General features: G+C 36.3%; 1 protein-coding gene across 4 annotated transcripts in view; it reads left to right on the forward strand.

Annotated features, from left to right (window-relative positions):
• Positions 1 to 22,756, forward strand: part of SPAST (spastin) — a 53,108-nt gene that overhangs the window by 19,775 nt on the left and 10,577 nt on the right. For 2 of the 4 annotated variants that reach the window (XM_040224580.1, XM_040224581.1), the window contains exons 4-14: positions 4,220 to 4,315; positions 7,156 to 7,343; positions 8,371 to 8,504; positions 8,786 to 8,879; positions 14,088 to 14,162; positions 15,116 to 15,187; positions 16,895 to 16,970; positions 17,257 to 17,348; positions 17,494 to 17,573; positions 19,575 to 19,617; positions 20,763 to 20,842. In XM_040224580.1, coding sequence (XP_040080514.1) covers positions 4,220 to 4,315; positions 7,156 to 7,343; positions 8,371 to 8,504; positions 8,786 to 8,879; positions 14,088 to 14,162; positions 15,116 to 15,187; positions 16,895 to 16,970; positions 17,257 to 17,348; positions 17,494 to 17,573; positions 19,575 to 19,617; positions 20,763 to 20,842 — 1,030 coding nt within the window. The remainder of the gene's footprint in view (positions 1 to 4,219; positions 4,316 to 7,155; positions 7,344 to 8,370; positions 8,505 to 8,785; positions 8,880 to 14,087; positions 14,163 to 15,115; positions 15,188 to 16,894; positions 16,971 to 17,256; positions 17,349 to 17,493; positions 17,574 to 19,574; positions 19,618 to 20,762; positions 20,843 to 22,756) is intronic. The other 2 variants (XM_040224583.1, XM_040224582.1) reach the window with 1 other exon arrangement.

Raw genomic sequence — 22,756 nt, forward strand, 5'->3', positions numbered from 1 at the left:
ATTTGTGTTATTAGAAGAATGGACGAAAAGGATATATAATAGTAATATAACATGAAGCTAGGTATTAATAGAATTAATATTTGGATGCTGTTGTTGTCTATTATCAAAAATACAATTTGTCCATTCATGAAAGACGTTAGTTTAAAAAAGAGAAGATGGAATAAAAGACATCATCAACATATTCCTGTCTTCTGAGAATGCAGAATTTCTGGGAGTTACATACAAAAGACAGTAAAGAAGAAGTGTGCAAAAGTGCACAGTAGAGTGTATTTGAGTATCATGTGCTATTCAAAAAATGGAGCCTTTCAGAGGTGGGATGGCTGACAGGCATCCAATTAGGATGAAGAATGATATTGGGAGTTCCCTACACAGGGTTTGAGAGGATATATCTTCTCTGATAGAGGTGGGGAAGAGTTCGTGTGTATAATATATCTTTAATTTAGTCAAAGTGAACCTTAGAGCAAAGGTTAAATGTAAAATCTGCTATAAATAGAAAGGTAATTTTGGCACTGACTTCTTGGTATACTTGGCAGTTGCTCTTTTAAAAAAATTTAGCTTTATTCAGTGTCCAGTTTAAATCCTTACTCTGTACCAGATACAGTACCAAGGGATATAAACTGAATTTATTTCTTAACTTGGGAACTATTTATTGGGTGGTTACCATATTGTAAGCACTTAGGATATAGACAAGGATCCCTGTGTCATAGAGTTTATATTCTAGCAGGAGGAATAATGACAGTAGGCAATAGACATATAGAATAAACAAGTTATACCGTGTGTTGCTGCTGCTGCTGCTAAGTCGCTTTAGTCATGTCCGGCTCTGTGTGACCCCTTAGACAGCAGCCCACCAGGCTCTGCTGTCCCTGGGATTCTCAAGGCAAGAACACTGGAGTGGGTTGCCATTTCCTCTTCCAATGCATGAAAGTGAAAAGTGAAAGTGAAGTCACTCAGTTGTGTCTGACTCATAGCGACCCCGTGGATTGCAGCCTACCAGGCTCCTCTGTCCATGGGATTTTCTAGGCAACAGTACTGGAGTGGGGTGCCATTGATGGTGATAAATACATGGAGGAAAGAAAGCATAAAATACAGCACAAGGGTTTAGGAGTAGATGAGAGGTGGTCTGAATTTTTAGCTTTAAATAGGATGGTCAGGGTATGCCTCTTTGAGAAGCTGACATCAGTTAGTCTTGCAAGTGTCTGGGAGAAGAATGTCTACGGAGAAGTAAGAGCTGATGCAAAGCCTTAAGAAAACACATCTGACATGTTTGAGTTTCCCTGGTGACTCAGACGCTAAAGAACCCGCCTGCAATGCAGGAGACCTGGGTTCAGTCTCTGGGTAGGGAAGACCCTCTTGAGAAGGAAATGGCAACCCAATCCAGTATTATTGCCTGGAGAATCCTCATGGACAGAGGAGCCTAGCTGGCTACAGTCCATGGGGTGGCAAAGAGTTGGACACGACTGAGCACACAGCAAAGAGACCAGTGCGCCAGAGCAAGGAGAATATAGTAGAGATTGGAGAGCTGATGGGGGATGTGGGGAGGGGAGGGTCTTGACAACAGGCAGGGTTTTAGAGGGCACTCTGAAGATTTGAGCTTTACCACATGTGAAGTGGGGTGCAGTGAGAAGGAGTTTTAGGAAAGGAATAACATCATCTGACCTCTGTATAAAAAGGATCCCTGGTTGTGATGTTGCAAGAGTATGAGTAAGACAACTGTTATGGTAAGCTAGGGGGAAAATGGAGTCTTGGACTAGGGTGATACCAGGAGTAACCATCAGGTGAATTAATATTATACTTGAAGGTTGAGCGAACAGATTTACTGATAGATTGGATAAAATATTCTGTTTAAGGCTCTTGATATAATGGAAGAGGCATAAATAGATAAATCATCACTGCAGGATGGAGATATGTATGTATTTTGTGGAGATGGGAAAACACATGTCTGAGAAGTCTTCCTGGAAGAAGTAAAAACTGAAGTGGGGATTTAAAAAGATACATAAAAGTTATTAATGTTTGGGAATAAGGATATTCCAGGAGGAACCAACAGCATGAACATAGGCTGAGGGACAAGGAAAACCATGGTGCTGATGGAGATGTGAATTTGGGATTGCTCAGGCATGAGAAGTGTAGGCAGATTGTGGCAGACCTCACTGGTCATATCAGGGAGCTTCAGTGCTGATCTGTGGGCAGCAGGAAGCTGCTAAAGGGTTTTAAATCCACGAGTTATGCGGTAAGATTTCCCTTCTAAGTAGATCACTGAGATGATTGTGTGGGGGTTGCCCATGAGGGGATCAGCAAGCAAGGTGACTTGTTTTATGTTAAATCATTGGTTAATCTATGACCTTTAGTCATTCTAAAAGGAAGCGTTAAACTATGTTTACTTTCTTAAAAAAAAAATGAACTGGAGCAGATTCGCATTAGCTGTGTCCTGCTATTGTATATGTGTGTGTTTTCACACATATAAATGTAAACCCTACAAACAAGTTCTGTGGTTTTTCATTCTTAGTTATCAGAACTAAGGATTTGTTTCTGTTTCTTTTGGCTATATAATGAATGTTTACGTGACCTTTTTGTTAACATTGAGGAGAATGTTGAAGAGATTGTTAATTGATAAATAAGACATTTACAAATCAGTTTTTTCTAATTTATGTCTTTTACCAACACAAATGGTTTCTTTCTCAATATGGTGATTTGATGAGTATTATCTTTGAGAAAAATCAGATGACCTATCTGTTAACTAACAATAATAAAAGGGCTCCAAGGTATATTGTATCAGCCAGTTCTAGGATACAAAAGCTTTGTGCTTTGTGCAGAGAGGGTAGCTGCTATTTAACCTGTCCCAAAGGCATGTGTGTTTGTACCATAAACCAAGCAGGGCGCCTGCTTGTCTGACCCTAGAAATGAAAGTTTAAGAGAGTCAGTATATATGTGTTACGTTTCATTGACTTCTTAGTCCTGGGGATAAGAATCAGTAATGAGAGACTTCCCTGGCAGTCCAGTGGCTCAAACTCTCTGCTCCCAATGAGGAGGGCCTGGGTTCAATCCCTGGTCAGGGAACTGGATCCCACATGCCTCAACTAAGAGTTCACATGCTGCAGCTAAGATCGTGCAGAGCCAAATAAATAAATAAAAATAAATCATTTAAAAAAAGAATCAGTAATGATAACTTGGAGTATTTCAATAAAATAGACATGGTCAAAATTTAGCCCTAATATAAATGAAGCCCAGGTAGGTCCTTTATGTATTACTTTATTTAATCCTTGAAACCCTTGTGAAACTAATGCTGAAGCAAGTTCATACTAGTGAATGAGTGAATGGTGGAGCAAGGTGTTCATCAGTTAGCAATATGGGGTGACTTGACTAGGGAAAGACTGCAGCAATGATGTAGAGTGGCAAGAAAGTTCAAACTGCTACACTTTGGGGCTTCAGGTCCTAGACATAAAAGACCCAGATCTTGAGAGGATCACATTGTAATTTGAACTGGAGGGGAAGAGTAGGGTTGATATAATCCTTTAAAATCTTGATTAATTTAAAAATAGATACTATATGCACATGCCAAAAATTTTGAGAAGTTGGAAAAGCATCCATCCCATACTATGTCCCATCCACTCATTTCCCCTCCCCAGAGGCAGCTAGTATTTACCAGTTTCTCTGGGTCTTTTTTAGAGAGAATTTATATATATACAAATATACATGTGTGTTTAAATAAATGGTTGGGTACTGTACACACAGTTCTACAGCTTGCTTATTCCTTTCTGCTTTGTCGCATTTCTTTTTTGCTGATGAGATGTCCTTTTTTTTTTTTTTTTTTAAAATCTTTCCAGATCCTAGCCAACTCACAGCCCACATTCTCTGTAAAGTCTTCTTAATGTTCTCTTTCTAACTCTGTCCTGTTCTCCCTGTACAATGATTTGGATGTATTGGATATCCAGGAAATGTTTACTGGTGATAGTAGTGTTATAGAATTGCCTCAGGTTACCAAACCTGAATAATGCATATTTTGAATATAGTCATTCACTTGTTTATTTTTGTTGCTATTTTAATGTCTGAGTTTTTGCTAATTAGTTATGTTGTTAAAGATAATTTTATATAAATGCAAAATCCTTCACTATATAACCTTTTAACACCTTGAATCATTTTTAATTTTCACATAAACATTTTTTATTATGTTGTTTTCTGTTTGTTTATTTTTTTCTTTTTTACATCCCCCTCTGTTGCATAGAGAAGCTGCAACCAAGTTTGCAATTTTCCAAGTCACAAACGGACGTCTATAATGACAGTACTAACTTGACATGCCGTAATGGACATCTCCAGTCAGGTGGGTTTAGGTTAACTAACATGTCAAATAATAAAGCTTGCATGCAAAGTAGAGTCCTGCTTAACCTGATAACGTTGATTTGATTTTACAGTAATAGATTTGGTTGGTTTTTGTTCACACAGGGCTGTGTAGAAAATACAGCATCCTTGTTGTTCATGATATGTAAACATGTAACAAACAGGTGTAGCCATTCTCAACATGTTATATTTGCATATTTTGCAATCTCCAAGTTTTGAGATGATAAAATGTGAAGGTTCATTTTCCTAAATTATTAAGATGTTCTTTTGTTTCTATTTTATTTTGAGCTTTGGTGTTTCTTCCTATCGGTACCTCTACCAGGTTTTTATAAAGCAGTGTTTTTTGAGACAGTAATTTTTAATTTTTTGATCATATATCAGTTTTCAGTGCATACACATTTCACTTATACAATGAATGAGTATTTAGTTATAACCCCTGTTGGAAAAGTTTGAAGCTGAGTTCACATAGTGAGGAGAAACATTAGAATACTATTATTCACTATGGGTTAAATTTGTTTCCCATAAGCTTTGAACATCACATCAGCTCCTACAGAAAATTAGATGTTTTTTTGTCTTGTTTTGTTTGGGTGGAAGGAATCTTCATTTTGCAGGTTCCCTGACATCTTGTCTAGTTTTATTGGTAACTTTTTCAGAATTAGTTTTGTGTCCAGTGCTTAAATTTTATTGAAGTAAATATTACTTTGTTCAAATTGTAACAGAAAACTCGTAGTATAGACCAAAAAAAACTGCTCTTTTTACTCATATGTAATAAAAAAAGTTTAAAGATTTCTTGTATTTTAAATTTTTATTTAAATCAATTATATATAACTGATTTACATTGTTATATTAGGTCCAGGTGTACGGCATAGTGATTCAGTTATACATATAGCCACTCTTTTTTTAGATCCTTTTTCCATATAGGCCATTACAGAATATTGAATAGAGTTCTCTATGCTGTACATTAAGTTCTTATTAGTTATCTACTTTATACATAGCAGCATGTATATGTCAATCCCAATCTCTATTTGTCCCTCCCCGCCCTTACCCCCTGGTAATGATAAGTTTGTTTTCTACATCTGTAACTCAATTTCCATTTTTCCTCCCCTCGAGTTGTCTGTTTTTTTTCTTGCTCTCTAGCTTCACATTACAGGTTCTTGCTCTTCTCTGTGCTTTTTAACTAAAAGACCTGCTTTAATATTTCTTTTAATGAAGTTTTGTAGATTGTAAACTCTCTCAGCGTAGTGTCTGAAAACACCCTCGTCCTTATTTGGCTGGTCACTGGAATATAGAATAGATGAGAATTAACATTGTTTTTTCCTTCAGCATTTTGAGCACACTCAGTTGCCTGCTGACCTTTGTTATTTTTATGAGAAGTCTGCTATCATCCTCACAGTTCCTTATAAAAATTTTTTATCCATTTATAATCTTAGGACTGTATATTTTCTGTTTGTAGAAATTCTTCTCCAGTCTATTTTTTCCCGTTTGAAGTGAGTGAGAAATACTTACCACCCTAGACGGATCTTGCTTTTATTCACACTTTGACTTTTAATTGTTGTCATTCTCTTTTTCTGGATTGATTTCCTGGTTTTTCCTATAGGATCATTATCCTTTAGTTCCTTAAACAAATGGTGCAGAACATTGCATTTATTTATTGGAAAAGAACCCTTGTTTATTTCACTGTACTTAAAAAATTTTTTTCATTTTTTTCACCACACCGTGTGGCATATGGGATCTTAGTTTCCCAATCAAGGATTAAACCCATGCCCCCTACACTGGAAGCAAGTTCCCTTCTTTGGAGTTTCCTTAAGCTACATTAAGGGATATTATGACAGAGCAACAATAAGGCTTTTGTCTTTAAGCTAATCTTTTTTCTAGGCTACTCTAATTTGCTGACTAACAGTGAACATTGCTATTAATAAACTTTGATGTTTGTTATATAGTATATGAAAATATTATTTAGAAGCAGTGAGATTTGAATTTAAAGTGTATAATTTAGAAGAGCAGAGTAGGTAGGTCATGTGACCTTTTAGACTTGTTAGAAAATATCTTATGCTTGTTTATTTATATGTGCCTGCATGCGTGCCCAGTCATGTCTGACCCTTTGCCACCCTTGGACTGTAGCTTGCTAGGGTCCTTTGACCATAGGATTCTCTAGGCAGGAATACTGAAAGAGTAGTCTTCCCGACCCAGGGATCGAACCCACATCTCCTCTGTCTCCTTGCATTGGCAGGTGGATTCTTTACCACTGAGCCACCTGGTAACAGATATAGCACGAAATACTTGGCATATTAACCACATCTTTATACTCTTTAAATTAAAATTGCCTTTTAAAACTCTTCTGGTGGCACAGATTGGATTTTCACAGTGTTTTATAGTCTGAAAAGTTTGGAATGATGTGCTATTTGTTCCCCCCACCCCCATACAGCCTACCCCTAGTGCCTTTACTACATTTTGTTTCTTTAATTTTTGGCAGCTTTTAAATAAAACAAAAAAGAAAAAATTTTGGCAGCTCTATTTTCTTAGTACCTTTTTTGTATCCTCCTCCTGCCCCCACAAATAGTTATTTCTTTTTATGACAAATATGTATTTCTTAAAAGAAAATTATACACCAGGAAAAGGAAAAGGCTAAATACTCATAATCTTGTCCACACCCAGTAACAGTCGTTATGAATAGTATATATTCTGACTGAAGTCTTATTTTGAGATACTGCTGAAATAAAAATAATATTATTAGCTTTCAAATTTGTACTGGTCCTTATATTAACTTTTATAATGTTTAGCCACAATTTTCTGACCATGATGACTTTATTTTTTCCTTGATAGAAAGTGGAGCTGTTCCAAAAAGAAAAGATCCGTTAACACATGCTAGTAATTCACTGCCTCGTTCAAAAACAGTTATGAAAACTGGACCCACAGGTCTTTCAGGCCACCATAGAGCACCTAGCTGCAGTGGTTTATCCATGGTTTCTGGCGTGAGACAAGGACCTGCTTCTGCAGCTGCCACTCATAAGGTATTTTGAGACAGTAACTTCAGTTGCTATGCTGTTGCAAACAAAATTTTGAACATGACAATGCTTACTTAAATTTATTATAAGTACTTTGTAATACCTTAAGAGAACTGATAAGTTTCCACAAAGTTGAATGATTTCTTTTCTTTTTTTTTAAATTTAGGTTTATAAAAATCTAAGTATGGACTTCCCTGGTGGTCCAGTGGCTAAAACTCTGCACTGCCAAGCCTGGGGACTTAGGTTCAATCCCTGGTTAGGGATCTAGATCCAGCATGCTGCAACTAAAAGAAACTACATGCTGGAGTGAAAACCCAGTACTGCCAAATAGTAAATAAATACAATTTTTTTTAATAAAAAGAATAAAAAATAAAATCTAAGTAACAGAGGCAACTTGCTACTAAAAAGCAAATCTTTTTTTTTTTTCTCTATTATCTTTGAAGGAAATCTTGCTAACCAGGTGTTTTTAACAGTAAGTTTCTTTATCCAGTGTGTTTTATGTATTCTTTATCCAGTCTGTTTCTAATTTTATTTTATTTCTTTATTTGGCTGTGCCATGATGTGTGGCTTACCATATCAGTTCCCAAACCAGGAACTGAACCCAGGCCTTCAGCGGTGAAAGCAGGGAGTTCCAAGCACTAGGCCGCCAGGAAATTCCCTATAGGTCATTTTAAATTCGTTCTTTGTATAATTGTGTAAATGTACATAAATGTTTTGTAACATTAAGCATACATACAGTTTTGTTACAATTCTAACAAGGATCAAAATTATGTGACTGTGTTGTCATAGAGCCTTTTTATTTCATAGTAAGTAAGTCTCTCTGGATAAAATCTTCTATAAACCCACTTCATGCCAAATGTAGTTCTATAGAGAATGCCATTTTATCTTAGAGTAAATATACAGTTTGGGGGTTTTTATATCTATTTTTTGCTACTTTTATTCTTTTAATTCTGTGAACATTAAAGTTAACTCACATGTGAAAATTGCAAACATTATGTTGTGTTTTCACATCAAAATTTTGTGTCCTTCCAAGAGTACACCAAAAACAAATAGAACAAATAAACCTTCTACTCCTACAACTGCTCCTCGTAAAAAGAAAGACTTGAAGAATTTTAGGAATGTGGACAGCAACCTTGCTAACCTTATAATGAATGAAATTGTGGACAAGTAAGTATTGTCATCTAAAGCATTTTATGGAGTTTAAATATTTTTTATTGGCAAAATATATCATTAGTAAAATGGATAATAAATACCTTGTCTAATTTACATATTTGATTTTTATGATGGTTTTCAATTACTGTAAATGAGAAAGCCATTGCTTTACTGATTTAACTATAGTTTCACTCTTAGTTAATGTGAAAATGGCTACATTACATAGAGCTTAGACTTAATATTATAATAACTGAAGAATATTTATGTGTGTAGTTAACTGAAATTCTCTTTCTTAGTGGAACAGCTGTTAAATTTGATGATATAGCTGGTCAAGAGCTGGCAAAACAAGCATTGCAAGAAATTGTTATTCTTCCTTCTCTGAGACCTGAGGTAAGGACTTTATATTGTCATTTTCTTATAGTATCATCCATTACTGAATGCATAGTATCAGTAAATAAATGAGCTACACTAGAATGATTAATTCATTTAACAGTAGGTTTGATTTTTTTTTTTAAGGAAAAATCATTAGCAGTTGATGTTGACTGTATTGGAGAGGAGATTGACTATAATGGTAACTAATTCCCAATCCATTTGTAATTAATTTATAGGAAAAATAGGTAACAGGCAATAATTTTATATTAAGGTAAGAGAGAGTTAAAATTAAAAGACAGAAATCATACTGGAGAAAAGAGAAATTAAGATAAAGTTATTTAGAAGAATTATTTTGAAGATACTAAATGATCAAAATAAATGAAGAGCTGATAAGTGATAAGGAGCCTAACCTTCCATCCCATAATTTTTTAACTCACTGAAGAAGTTAGGTAATCTTGCAATTGATAATAAATATTTAATTTTCCATATTTGGTATTGTTTTCGATTTTCACAATTCACAGATTTCATATTTGATGCTGTTCTGAAAAAATTGCAAAAAATAAACCTGAAGATCCAGTCTGGGTCAGCTGTTTCTCTTCCTTCTGAGCTTTCAAGTCTTTGTGGACTCATTTACAAAATCTAGTGATCATAGATGTTATGTGGCACATTATTGTGAATATACTCTTAAACGAATGTGTAAAGTTTGTGTGGCCCTATTTTTCTATAGTCTCTGTCATTTTCATACTGTTTGTAACTCGTGAGTACCAACTATACTGAAATTTATTATTTGTTGATTGTATTTTCTTTTACCTCTTGCTCATTCTAAGAAGCAGTGTGCAGGAAATCACTGGTTTAATATACTAATTGAATATTCTTAATAATAAAATAATAAGAGAATTATTAAGGTGGAAAGCATTTGTCTTTATAGTAGCCAAATTTGCCCCTTCTACCACCTCAGGCCACACTTTGAGGAAACCTATGATGGTTTGTATTTTGGGCTAACGTTTCCTCCTGGGGTTATATATAAGCGTAGTAAATGCACCAGACTGAGTATTGACTGAAAAAATGCTTGTTGAAAGGATTCATGCAACCGTAGACCTGAAGAGGATCTTAGCAGTCATTTAGTCCATTTGTTGCCAAAGAAACTAGTCCTAAGACCTAAATTTCTTTCTCTACATTTTAGTTAAGTGGTGGATCAGTCTCAAGTATGGCCTTTATTATAAATGATGTGCTTCTTAGGGTACAAAAATATATCTAAAATAGTAAAGATAGTAAGGAAATATCTGGACTGTGTTAGAAGTCATTCAGCTTCTGCTCTATGCATAACTTTAAGGAGCACATCTAAAATGGAGAGTAAGGTCAAACAGCATATGAATTTACATTTAGGAATATTTCCATGGTACGGCCATACTATTTGAAAAAACTGGAATTTCAAAGTTGAATAACATAGGCTTGGGCGGGGCAGAAGCCTTAGTAAATGTACTAAATTGGAGCTTAAGGAGGAACGGCATCTGAGGCAGAGCCAGTCTCAGGATTCGGACCATTTGTCTATCTCTGCATCTGCCAATTTGAACATTTTTATAATTCCTGTTAAGATTCCCAAGAAAGAAAATATGATTATCCTAGCTCATCTTTTCACAGTGGACTGTAAAATGGGTCATGGGTCAGAGCTTATTTCATAAAGCACCTTTATTGTGCAACAGATCAGCTTTATTCTTAATTCTCCACAGTGGGGAGCTTGCATGGATCACAATGGGGACATTGTTAGGCTAGATTGGAAAGTTGGGTATGACAGGCATCATGATGAATTTATTCATTTTTTTTACAGTGCTAGAATTTTTATTTCATCTTAAAAACACGGAATCATAATTTTGTTTTTATTCAGTCACTCAGTCATGTCTGACTCTTTTCGACGTCGTGGACTACAGCATGCCAGGCTTCCCTGTCCTTCACCACCTTCCAGAGTTTGTTCAAACTTATATCCGTTGAGTTGGTGATGCTGTCCAACCATCTCATCCTCTGTCATCTCCTACTCCTCCTGCCTTAAATCTTTCCCATCATCAGGGTCTTTTCCAATGAGTCAGTTCTTCACATCTGGTGGCCAAAGTGCTGGAGCTTCAGCATCAGTCTTTCCCATGAATATTTAGGATTGATTTCCTTTAGGATTGACTGGTTTGATCTGCTTGCAGTCCAAGGGACTCTCAAGAGTCTTCTCGAACACCACAGTTCAAAAACATCAATTTTTTGGTGCTCAGCCTTATTTATGGTCCAGCTCTCATATCCGTATACTGGAAAAACCATAGCTTTGACTATACAGACTGTTGTTGGCAAAGTAATGTCTCTGCTTTTTAATATACTGTCTAGGTTTGTCATAGCATTTCTTCCGAGGAGCAAGTGTCTTTTAATTTTATGGCTGCAGTCACCATCTACAGTGATTTTGGAGCCCAAGAAAATAAAGTGTGTTACTGTTTCCATTGTTTCCCCATTTATTTGCCATGAAATGATGGGACCTGATGCCATGATCTTAGTTTTTGAATGTTGAGTTTGAAGCCAGCCTTTTCACTGTCCTCTTTTAGCTTCATCAAGAGGCTCTTCAGTTCCTCTTCTCTTTCTGCTGTTAGGGTGGTGTCATCTGCATATCTGAGGTTATTGATATTTTTCCCAGCAATCTTGATTTTGACTTGTGCTTCACCTAGCCCGGCATTTTGTATGATGTACTCTGCATGTAAGTTAAACAAGCAGGCTGACAGTATACAGCCTTGATGTACTCCTTACCCAATTTTGAACCAGTCCATTGTTCATTCCAGTTCTAACTGTTGCTTCTTGACCTGCATACAGATTTCTCAGGAGGTAGGTTAAGGTGGTTTGGTATTCCCATCTCATTAAGAATCTTCCATAATTTTTTGTGTTCCACACAGTCAAAGGTTTTAGCATAGTCAGTGAAGCAGAAGTAGATGTTTTTCTGGAATAGCCTAGCTTTTTCTATGATCTAATGGACGTTGGCCATTAGATCTCCGGTTCCTCTGCATTTTCTAAATCCAGCCTATATATGGAAGTTCTCAGTTCACGTACTGTTGAAACCTAGCTTGAAGGATTTTTGAGTGTTACCTTGCTGTCATACGAAGTGAGTGCAATAGTGCAGTACTTTGAACATTCTTTGGCATTGCCCTTTGGAATTGGAATGAACACTGACCTTTTCCAGTCCTGTGGCCACTGCTGAATTTTCCATGTTTGCTGGCCTATTGAATGCAGCGCTTTAACAGCATCATCTTTTAGGATTTGAAATAACTGGAATTCTATCACCTCAACTAACTTTGTTCTTAGTGATGCTTCCTAAGGTCCACTTGACTCACGATGTAACTACATTCAGATAGATATATCTTTCCTTTTCTTCTTTTCCTTTCACTTCTTTTCTCAGCTAGTTGTAAGACCTTCTCAACAACGATAAGTTACTGAACACTGAAAGTGGCTTGAATGAGATAAATAATATTAAAAACACATTCTTGAGTTAATTTATTCTCAGAATTACTTAAAGCAAATACTTTAACCTTTGTTCATTCAAGATGGTTTTCAGTAGTTAAATGTATAAGCAAACTATGGTATATCCATAATAATGAAATATTATTCAGCACTAAAAAGAAATGAGCTATCAAGCCATGAAAATACATAGAGGAACATTAAGTACATATTGCTAAGTCAAAGAAGACAATCTTAAAAGTCTTATACTATATGATTCCAACTAGAATAACTATGGAGACAGTAAAAAGATCAGTGGTTGCCAAGCATTCGTAGGGAGGACAGGGAGGTTAAATAGATGGTGGAGAAGGCAGTTTTTAGGGTAGTGAAACTGTTCTACATGAAACTAATGGTAAATATTTGACACAAATAGTGGACCTTAATGTAAACTATGAACTTACGTTAATAATAATGTATCAGTATTCATCAGCTGTATTAAATGTACCATACCAATGCAAGATGTTAATAATAGGGACGTGGGGGAGGTGAGGAGTTACATGGAAACTCTGTTCTTTCCATTAAATTTTCTGTAAACCTGAACCCACTCAAATAAAATTTTGTCTCTAAGTTGAATATCAGTTACTTCATATGGTTCAACTTAAAAGTACATACGCTTTCACTGTTGAGTAAAATGTTATCAGTTGAGTCTTCACCCTTCGTGCCTGCTGTGCCTGGCGTCCTTGAGTTTGGCAGCTGTGGTTTGATGTCTCTAGAGAAGGAAACCTCTGCCTCCTGTTGTTGTGGAAGAGCAGTACACGCTGTGTGCTCTTGGTCAGGGCAGGAGCATGGTTTCCGTTGTTCCTCACACAGACTTTCAATCAGTCCCCCTCTTTTTGGCCAACTGCCTCACTAGTGCTTTCTCCCATACCTGATTCCTCCAATTCCAGAGCTTTTCCAGGGTTTTTTGTTCATGTCAGCTTGCTCTTGGTATCTAGGTATCCCTTCACAAGCAGGCGCTTGGTTTTAGCTCCCTCAACTCCATTAAATAATTTACCACACTTTATCAATTCACCATCTACAAAAATCTGTGTCCTCTGTTGTTTCCTTTTGTATTTTGTTTTGTTTTGTTTTGAAGATTTCTTTCTTTTATTCATTTACTGTTATTTTGGTGAGATTTCTAAAAGAAGTGGACAAACATTCTTTGTTCAGGATGTCTTGTTTAATCAGCCTGCTTTCAGTCTTTTCAGTGTACTTTTAAAATATTTTTATTTTGGCTGTACTGGGTCTTCACTGCTGCACAAGGGGGGCTTTCTGTAGTTGTAGTGAGCGGGGACTACTTGCTAGTTGTGCACGGGCATCTCAGTGTGGTGGCTTCTCTTATTATGGGGCACGGGCCCTAGGGCACACAGGGTTCAGTGGTTGCAGCTTGCAGGCTCAGTAGTTGCGGTTCATGGGCAGTTGGTTCACAGCCTGTGGTGTCTTCCCAGGCCTGGGTCTGAACCTGCGTCCCGTGCATTGGCAGGCGGATTCTTAACCACCGGACCACCAGGGAAGCTCAGTTGCTTTCAATTTGATCAATAAGAATTTGGGTTTATTTCACTTTGTTTTCTTCTGTTTGGGGTAATTATAGTGACTTACTGATTATATGTTCTCTTTAGAGCTCTGGGCAGCTCTCTTTTGGAGGATGCTACTGATAACAAATAATACTCAAAATGTCTGGAAAAAGTGTCTCCAGAATCACAGTTGTGAACTAAAGTATGTATTTTTAAGTTGTTCACAGGGCTTAGGGCTCCTGCCAGAGGATTGTTACTCTTTGGTCCACCTGGAAATGGGAAAACAATGCTGGTAAGAATTCCTTTTAAATTGGCAAGTTCTATTGAGATATTAAGGGTATAATGTGAATAAAAGAAACATTTCATTGTCACTGAGTCTGTTGTTTATGATTTGCCTTTTGTTGTTATATACTTTCTCCCTCTCCCCTCCCTCCCCTCCCCCCACACTGCATACCTTGTGGGATCTTAGTGTTCAGATCAGGAATTGAATCCAGGGTCATGGCAGTGAAAGCACTGAGTACTAACCACTGGACCACCGGGGAACTCCCAGGTTTTAAGCTAGTTTTTAATGATGAAGATAGGTGAAAAACCATGTATGTTATCTCCAGTATTAGTTTGATGCTGGGAACAGTATAATTTTCATTGTTTTCCCAAGTTAAATATTAAAATTTTGCCCTAGAAGAGCTTACCTTACTATATTGAGTATCTTCCTAATCTCCCCTGTTTATTTATTTTTTACTATTTTAGCAGGTTTATTTAAATAAAATAATCAGCCTGATAACAGATTTCTCCTTTCTTTTTTTCTAATTGAGGCATAACTGACATACAGCAGATTGTTTTTTTCTATATTGTTTTGCCAGAAGTTTTTGTTAGGATCTGAATACCTCTTTTCCTGCATGACTCTGCTACAGGGAAAACTAAGTAGGGAAAGAGTAACTTTTTCCTTCAGCTGTTTATCTTTCTCTAACCAGTTATCTTCTATAGCTGGGAAGAGAATAACACACCCTTTTTTTTTTTTTTTCCAACCTGTCCCTTTGACATCTCTCTTAGAAAGAGAGTGAGAAGCAGCACAGCTCCTCCTGCACCTTTTTCTCATTGCTGAGAAGGAAATACATTGATTGCTATTTGTTGGAAACTGTCATACCTTATGTTTTCAGGAAAAGTTTTATCGAAATTAAGTTGATCACATGTAGTTATCTTTTTAAAGCAATTGAACTAATATATTTACCCTTCTGATTTTTAAAGGCTAAAGCAGTAGCTGCAGAATCTAATGCAACCTTCTTTAATATAAGTGCTGCAAGTTTAACTTCAAAATATGTGAGTGTTCTTTTTCCAGTATTGTCATGCTTTAAGTTACTGTCTAAATGTTACTGTGTTAAGAATAAATGGCAATAACATTACACAGAGATGTTTTTCTATGAGTTTTATATCTATTACTTACATATTATTTAAATATTTTATTTTTTTACTCTTCAAAGTAGAAAGTTATGTACATTTGTTAGGCTCATTTAAAAGTGAAATTTTTCTGTGAGATTTGTTTGGGTTGTGTATTAAAGTACCACAGACTAAGCTGGCTTGAACAATAGAAATTTGGAGGCTAGAAGTACAAGGTCAGTTACTGGCAGAGGTCTCAGTTTTGTAAAGTAATTAAAAGTAACTATACAGTGATACTTTTCCTGGTTAAGTTTTGCTTCCTGTGTGAAATTTTACAAATAAAACTGTTGTTACAGTAGGTTACCTATATTAGCCTACAACAGAGAACACTGTCCTGGAAGATAGGAGGTAGGGATGCCAACCTAACTTACATACGGAACTGGCCTTAAGAAAGTATCACTTGAGGTTTTACTTCCTTTATAAAGTGTTTGTTGTTTTCATGTATTTTCTTATTTTTGGCTAGGCTGGGTCTTCATTTCCACACGCAGGCTTTCTCTAGTTGTGGCGAGCAGGGACTACTCTCCTGTTGCGATGCACAGGCGTCTTATTGTGGTGGCTCTCTTGTTGCGGAGCACAGGCTCAGTAGTTGTGTCCCTCAGGCTTAGTTGTTCCCGCAGCATGTGGAATCTTCCCAGATCAGGGTTTGAACCCAGGTTCCCTGCACTCACAGGTGGACTCAACCACTGGATCACCAGGGAAATCTTACAGGGTTGATGTCATAAGAGGTAATCTCTCGCTGTTCCTTCTGGCTCTGAGAATATTTGTTTTGCAGATTCTAAATCTGAGGCTTTTCCTTTTTAATTTAATCTTCAATAAAAAGAATAGATGCCACCTAGAGTACAAAGTAGAAATGGCAACCCACTCCAGTATTCTTGCCTGGAAAATCCCATGGACGGAGGAGCCGGGTAGGCTACAGTCCATGGGGTCGCAAAAAGTCTGACACGACTGAGCAACTTCACTTCACTTCACTTCACTGCAAACCTCATGACCCTTTCAAAGCATAGATGCTTTGGTGCATTGAATGGCTTTAGTATAGTGTTCAAGCCCCCGATAATGTCTTAAGGAGTGTTCATAGACCACCTGGACCACCTAGGAATGCTTTGACATTTATTGACAGTGATATTGTGAGAATGGATTTTCAAGATGTTTTTAGCAGAGCAAGTTTTGTTTAGGAGAGCACGTTCCGACTTCTGTGCTTCTGTAAATACACCCTGCGGCCTATGGCTTACGGAATATTGCTGCATCCCTCTATCCTCTGATGTTCCCTCTTCTCAGTAGTTATATCCCAATAGTTACTCCAATCTCAAGTCTTAGAAATGCATAGTGAAACAAGACAGAGTTATTTTGTTTTGTTTTTTAAAGTACTCACCAGATTCTCTTAATAAATAAGCAGTCTATTTACTGGTGTTATAAGGAACAATCAATAACCCCCAACCCCCCTCACCCCTATTCTTTAAACCAAATCTTTGGTTGCTGCAAAGAAGGGAAGTTAAATTCCTAGGTACTAGATTTTCAGTAGTGACATTAAAAAAGCTGGAAGGAACAATCTTGCGTTTTGTGGGTTTAACAGTGTCCAATGCCTTGTTGTAGGTGGGAGAAGGAGAGAAATTGGTGAGAGCTCTTTTTGCCGTGGCTCGAGAACTTCAACCTTCCATAATTTTTATAGGTAAGAACATGTCTTCCAACAGCTTAGTTGAACATTTGTAAAGTTCCTGTCTTCCAAATGTGAGGGAATGATAGGAAAGATTATTCAGAAGTAAAAAGTTTTTCACAATTTTTATTGAAGTATAGTTGCAGAAGTAAAAAGTTTTTAAAAAGCACAAGATTAAAGACTGTCCAACAAATTGAGTAGGATACATTATATTAATAACCTAAATAATAAACTAGGTTAATATCAGATAACTCATGTAGCTTGGCTTTTAATTAAAGTTTCATCCTTGTATTTCCTCTAGATGAAGTTGATAGTCTTTTGTGTGAAAGAAGAGAAGGAGAACATGATGCTAGCAGACGTCTAAAAACTGAATTTCTAATAGAATTTGATGGTGTATGTATTGATTATTATATTTTTATGTGGTAGCATTTTAGTGTATGTATTTTCCAAATGAATGGCCCAAATTAGAAATAGATATCTTTATTGTGTTTTTCTTTGTTATTACTTTAAAAATACTGAAAATAATTTTGACTTACAGGTACAGTCTGCTGGAGATGACCGAGTGCTTGTAATGGGTGCAACTAACAGGCCACAAGAGCTTGATGAAGCTGTTCTCAGGTAGGGAAATTTATGTGGAAATGCACACATTTATTACAGATGTATTTACTCCTTTATTCGTCTCATGTATTACTTGTCTCTTTCGTTCTCAATGTAAAGACTAAATTCATTGTGTTCCTCTCTATATCCATCCTCTGGCCTCTTGTTAGTAAACAAAACTTTTGAGGACAGGACCAGCATGATATCAGGAAAACTATTTTTAACTTTATGGTTTTAGGCAAATTGCTTATTTCTTCTGGGTTGAATTAAAGTATCTTAAAACTCCAAAACTGATTTTTACCCTGCTAACACAGTTCATGGGAGCTGCATTCTCTCTTCTCATGTGTTTGAGCAAATTTGTTCCCTTTCTACTGGGAGGACAGTTTCACTCAACTGTCCAAATTATAAAATTCTTGGACCTCCCATTCTTTTCCTAAGGAATTTGTAACATTGCCTATTGTTTCTAGGACTGGATGTTACAGTGTGAAAGTCTGAAGCCAGCCTGCTTTTATTCACATTTATTGGTTAACCCAGTAGGGTTAGTGTCTAATCTCCTTTCTACTACTACTATTACTTTTTTGACCTTTGTTTTTGTGGTGGTTTTTGTTTTCTTTTTTATTGCTTTCCTGTTCTTTGCAGTCCCATTTTTCATCTTCTGTTGTCTTACTTCTTTGAACCTTTCTATCTCATTGAGCTCTTATTTCATAGGAGCCTTTTTTTTCATTAAATTATTTTCTTGGAAAGATATTGGTCACAGTTTTAATTTGCTTTATGGCAAAATCCTCTTGTGCATGTTCTTCATTTTATCTATTTTATGTTTATTGTATTCTTTCCCATCTTGTTTTAGTACTGTTCTTTAAAATCAGTCCTATGCTTTTGTCTGTTTTGCCTATTTTATTTGAATAAGGGGAGTTTTCTTGGAGAACCTAATTTTGAAAGGATGTTGTAGAAGAGCTAGAAAAGTAAGATAGCAAGGCAAATATCTTGAATTGTCCTATATACCCTGGACTGGTGGGCAGTCTCGCTGACTCACAACAAAGCCCCACCTGGTAAAGAAGTGTACGTGTATGTAAATAAGAGATTGGGTCGATTTAGTCTTCTTCAACTGAAAAAGATTGGCCATTGCAAGACAGCTTGTCCTCTTGCCAGACTGACTGATATGTTCTTACAAAGATGTTGTGTCTTTGAGTTTCTTTGTTTAGTCTCATCTTCTTGTCATTGCTTTGCTACTGACTAGGGTCACATGATCTGCAGAGCCAGTCCTCACATGCTTGTTTAAATGTGGGGAGGTTAGTTTTATTGCCCCTCAGAGTGTTCTCTGTTTTCTCTGGAAAACTGCTCTGACAGCTGTGTCTGGAATTTGCATTGGCAGGTCCTGTCTGTATTCACCTTTGTCGGTATAATTTTCACTGCCCTAGGCAGGCCTTCTTCATACATTTTAGTTCTATAAGCATTACCTGGTTTGCTGACGATGGAGTTTACATTTCTGTTTCTGTTTTCGTGTTGGTTTTAGTTGTTTTCAGTTTCAAGGCGATAGCAGAGATCTGTTTCTTCAACTCCTTATATCAGATATTTTGTTTTAAAGTGTTAACTACTGTTAAAAAAAATACAGATACATAAATGGTTAATTTAATTCTGACAATACTAAGGATTTTTAAACATTAACTGGAATTTTCTTAAATTGTATTGGAGTACAGTTGATTTACAGTGTTCTGTTAGGTTCAGGTGTACAGCAGAGTGAGCCAGTTATACACATACATATATCCACTCTTCTTTAGATTCTTTTCCCATATAGGTCATTACAGAGTAATGGGTAGTCTTCCCTGTGGTATATACAGTAGATCTTTATTAGTTATCTATTCTATATATTTAACTAGAATGTTTTTAAAGAATGACTTTTTACATTGATGACTACTAAAATGTATTCAAATGCCTTGAGCACTATACTTAAAGCTTTGTTTTTGTTATTTGCTGTTTAAATTCAAAACTGTATTTCTGAGATTGCTTGAATCCTTTTTTTAGGCGTTTTACCAAACGGGTTTATGTGTCTTTGCCAAATGAGGAGGTATGTATCCATGTTTGAACTTTTTAATTTTAGGCAGAAACAAGACCTACCACTTAACATTATTAAGTCTTCTAGTACATGGTACAGCTGCATTTGAAAGTTTGGCAGTTTCTTAAAAAGATGAACTTACTGTAAGACTCCACGGGCTTCCCAGGTGGCGCAGTGCTAAAGAATCTGCCTGCCAGTGCAAGAGACGCAGAAGACGCAGTTCAATCTCTGGGTCAGGAAGATCCCCTGGAGGAGGAAATGGCAACCCACTCCAGTATTCTTGCCTGGAGAATCCCATGGACAGAGGAGCCTGGCAGGCTACAGTCCATAGGGTTGCAAAGAGTCGGACACGACTTAGCAACTGAGCATGCATGTAAGACTCCAAAATTTTATTCATAGGATTCTACTGGAGAAATGAAAACATGTATCTATAAAGACATGTACAAGAATTTTTACAACAGCATTATAAATAATAACCAAGAACTGCAAAAAAATCTAGTCATCAGTTGGTGAATAGATAACTTTTATTGCTAAATGGTACCATACCATTCCATATATGGGTACTTTCACATACCGTAATATGGATGGACCTCAAAAACATTTTTTTAAGTGAGAGATGCCAGATGGAAAAGATTACCTATTACATGATTCCATTTATATGAAGTGTCTAAAAAAAGGCTATTTCTAGAAACATAAAGTAGATAGTGGTTAGCTAAGGCTTTGGGTGGAAGTCAGAATTAATTGCAGACAGACACAGGTGAGCTTTTTGGAGTGATAGAAATATTCTAAAATTGGATTATGGTGATGGTTGCACAACTCTAATCTTATTAAGAGTCACTGAATTATACACTTAAAGTGGGTAAGAGTCCATGTTATATGAATCCATACCTTTAAATTGTGGTTGTCTACCTCAGACCCTTAACATCCTTGGTGGTAGCAGCAGCTATTTACTTAGTGCTTTATTTGGATTAGTTTTAACTCTTTTAGAAACTTTCAAAAAATTGTCATTTTAATAGATAAGAGTGAGGCAGTAAGAGGTAGAGTGTTTTGTGTAAAATCATAGAGCTCCTAAATGAGAGTTAGGATTTGAACCTAACTCCTGGATATTTTATTAAGCTAACTCTTTGGACTGATAATTCTTTAATATTTCTTTTCAGACACGACTACTTTTATTAAAAAATCTATTATGTAAACAAGGAAGCCCATTGACCCAAAAAGAACTAGCTCAACTTGCTAGGTGAGTGATTTGATTTCGTCTATCCTGCAGCTTTTCTTTATTTTTAAGAAGTCTTTTTCTGTTTTGTTTAAAGTAAGCGCATGTCTGAAACAAGTAATTTATCTGAATACGTGTTTCATTCTCTACTTCCTTTATCTTTTCACTTATCTCATTTTCTTATGTATGATACCTAAATTTCAGTTTCTAAATCCTCTGGAAGACATGACCTATTAGCTATTTGCTAATGATGGTACTATATTTTTTTTAATAAACTTAAGTTCTATTAAAATAATTTTTCAGATGTAAAACATTGCATATTTGCCCACACCAACAGGTATTTTCACTTAAACTTGTTCTTTTGTATTACACATAATTTTTTTTAAACTTTGACATCTTCAAGTTTTTTTCTGTAAGTGGTGTATTAAGTAGAAACTGAATATAGGAGATGCACGCATGCATTTTTAGTCACTGGAAAAAACTTAAAAAGTAATTTAAAATGTTCAACAAGAATGTGAATAGCTAGTATTGTTAGTAAAAACTCTTGAGTTGCCAGATACCTATGAAAAAAGAACAAATTCATTCTTTGTTATTCCAGTAAAAAATCTGCTAATAATGTTTCTGCAGTTATTTAACAGAGTACATGAAAAGTAAATATTTTTTTCCTGTTCTGTTTTCCTCTTCCTCTTGACTTTCCTAGTTCTTAGTTCCCTTTAATAATGTTTCGGCTGCCCAGGAGTTCCCACTGTGGTGTCCCATTCAGGTGTACCTCTTTTTGCCCATGTCTTCTACCCCAGACCCTTCCTTCACCCTGTCTGTCCTGTAGGGTGTCCTACAGATGAAGAAATCTTCCTTGATTGCCCCTCATTCCATCAAGGCAGTTCTTGGTTTAGATAGAGACTCATTAATCTGTAGAGAAGTAATTGCAGTTATGTGTCAGTTGGCCAGCAATGGTTTATAGATGTAACCTTTCCAGGGCACATATTTACAACTTAATGGAGTCTCCTGGAGATGCAGTATACCTTAATCTAAAGGAAGGGTTCTACTTCCTATTGCCATACACAAAGATAAACACAAAATGGATTGAAGACCTAAATGTAAGACCAGAAACTATAAAACTCTGAGAGGAAACATAGGCAGAACACTTGGCGGCATAATAAATTAAAACAAGATCCTCTATGACCCAACTCCTAGAGTAATGGAAATAAAAGCAAAAATAAACAAGTGGGACCTAATTAAATTTAAAAGCTTTTGCACTGCAAGGGAAACTATAAACATGGTGAAAAGAAAAGCCTCAAAATGGGAGAAAATAATAGCAAATGAAACAACTGGAAAAGGATTAATTTCCAAAATATACAAGAAGCTCATATAACTCAATACCAGAAAAACAAACAACCCAATCAAAAAGTGGGAAAAAGACTCTTAACAGATATTTCTCCAAAGAAGACATACAGATGGCTAACAAACCCATGAAAGAATGCTCAACATTGCTCATTATTAGAGAAATGCAAATCAAAACCATGATGAGATACCACCTGACACCAGTCCGAATGGCCCTCATCAAAAAGTCTACAAACAGTAAATGCTGGAGAGGGTGTGGAGAAAAGGGAACCCTCTTGCACTGTTGGTGGGAATGTAAATTGATACAGCCACTATGGAAGATGGAATGGCGATTCCTTAAAAAGCTAGGCATAAAAGCACCATATGACCCAGCAATCCCACTCCTAGGCATATACCCTGAGGAAACCGAAATTGAGAAAGACACATATACGCCAATGTTCATTTCAGCACTATTTACAATAGCTAGAACATGGAGGCAACCTAGATGTCCATCAACAGATGAATGGATAAAGAATCTGTGGTACATATACACAATGGAATATTACTCAGCCATAAAAAGGGATGCCTTTGGGTCAGTTCTGATGAAGTGGATGAACC

The sequence above is a fragment of the Oryx dammah genome, unplaced genomic scaffold (genome assembly GCF_014754425.2).
Source record: "Oryx dammah isolate SB20612 unplaced genomic scaffold, SCBI_Odam_1.1 HiC_scaffold_25, whole genome shotgun sequence".
Lineage (NCBI taxonomy): Eukaryota > Metazoa > Chordata > Mammalia > Artiodactyla > Bovidae > Oryx > Oryx dammah.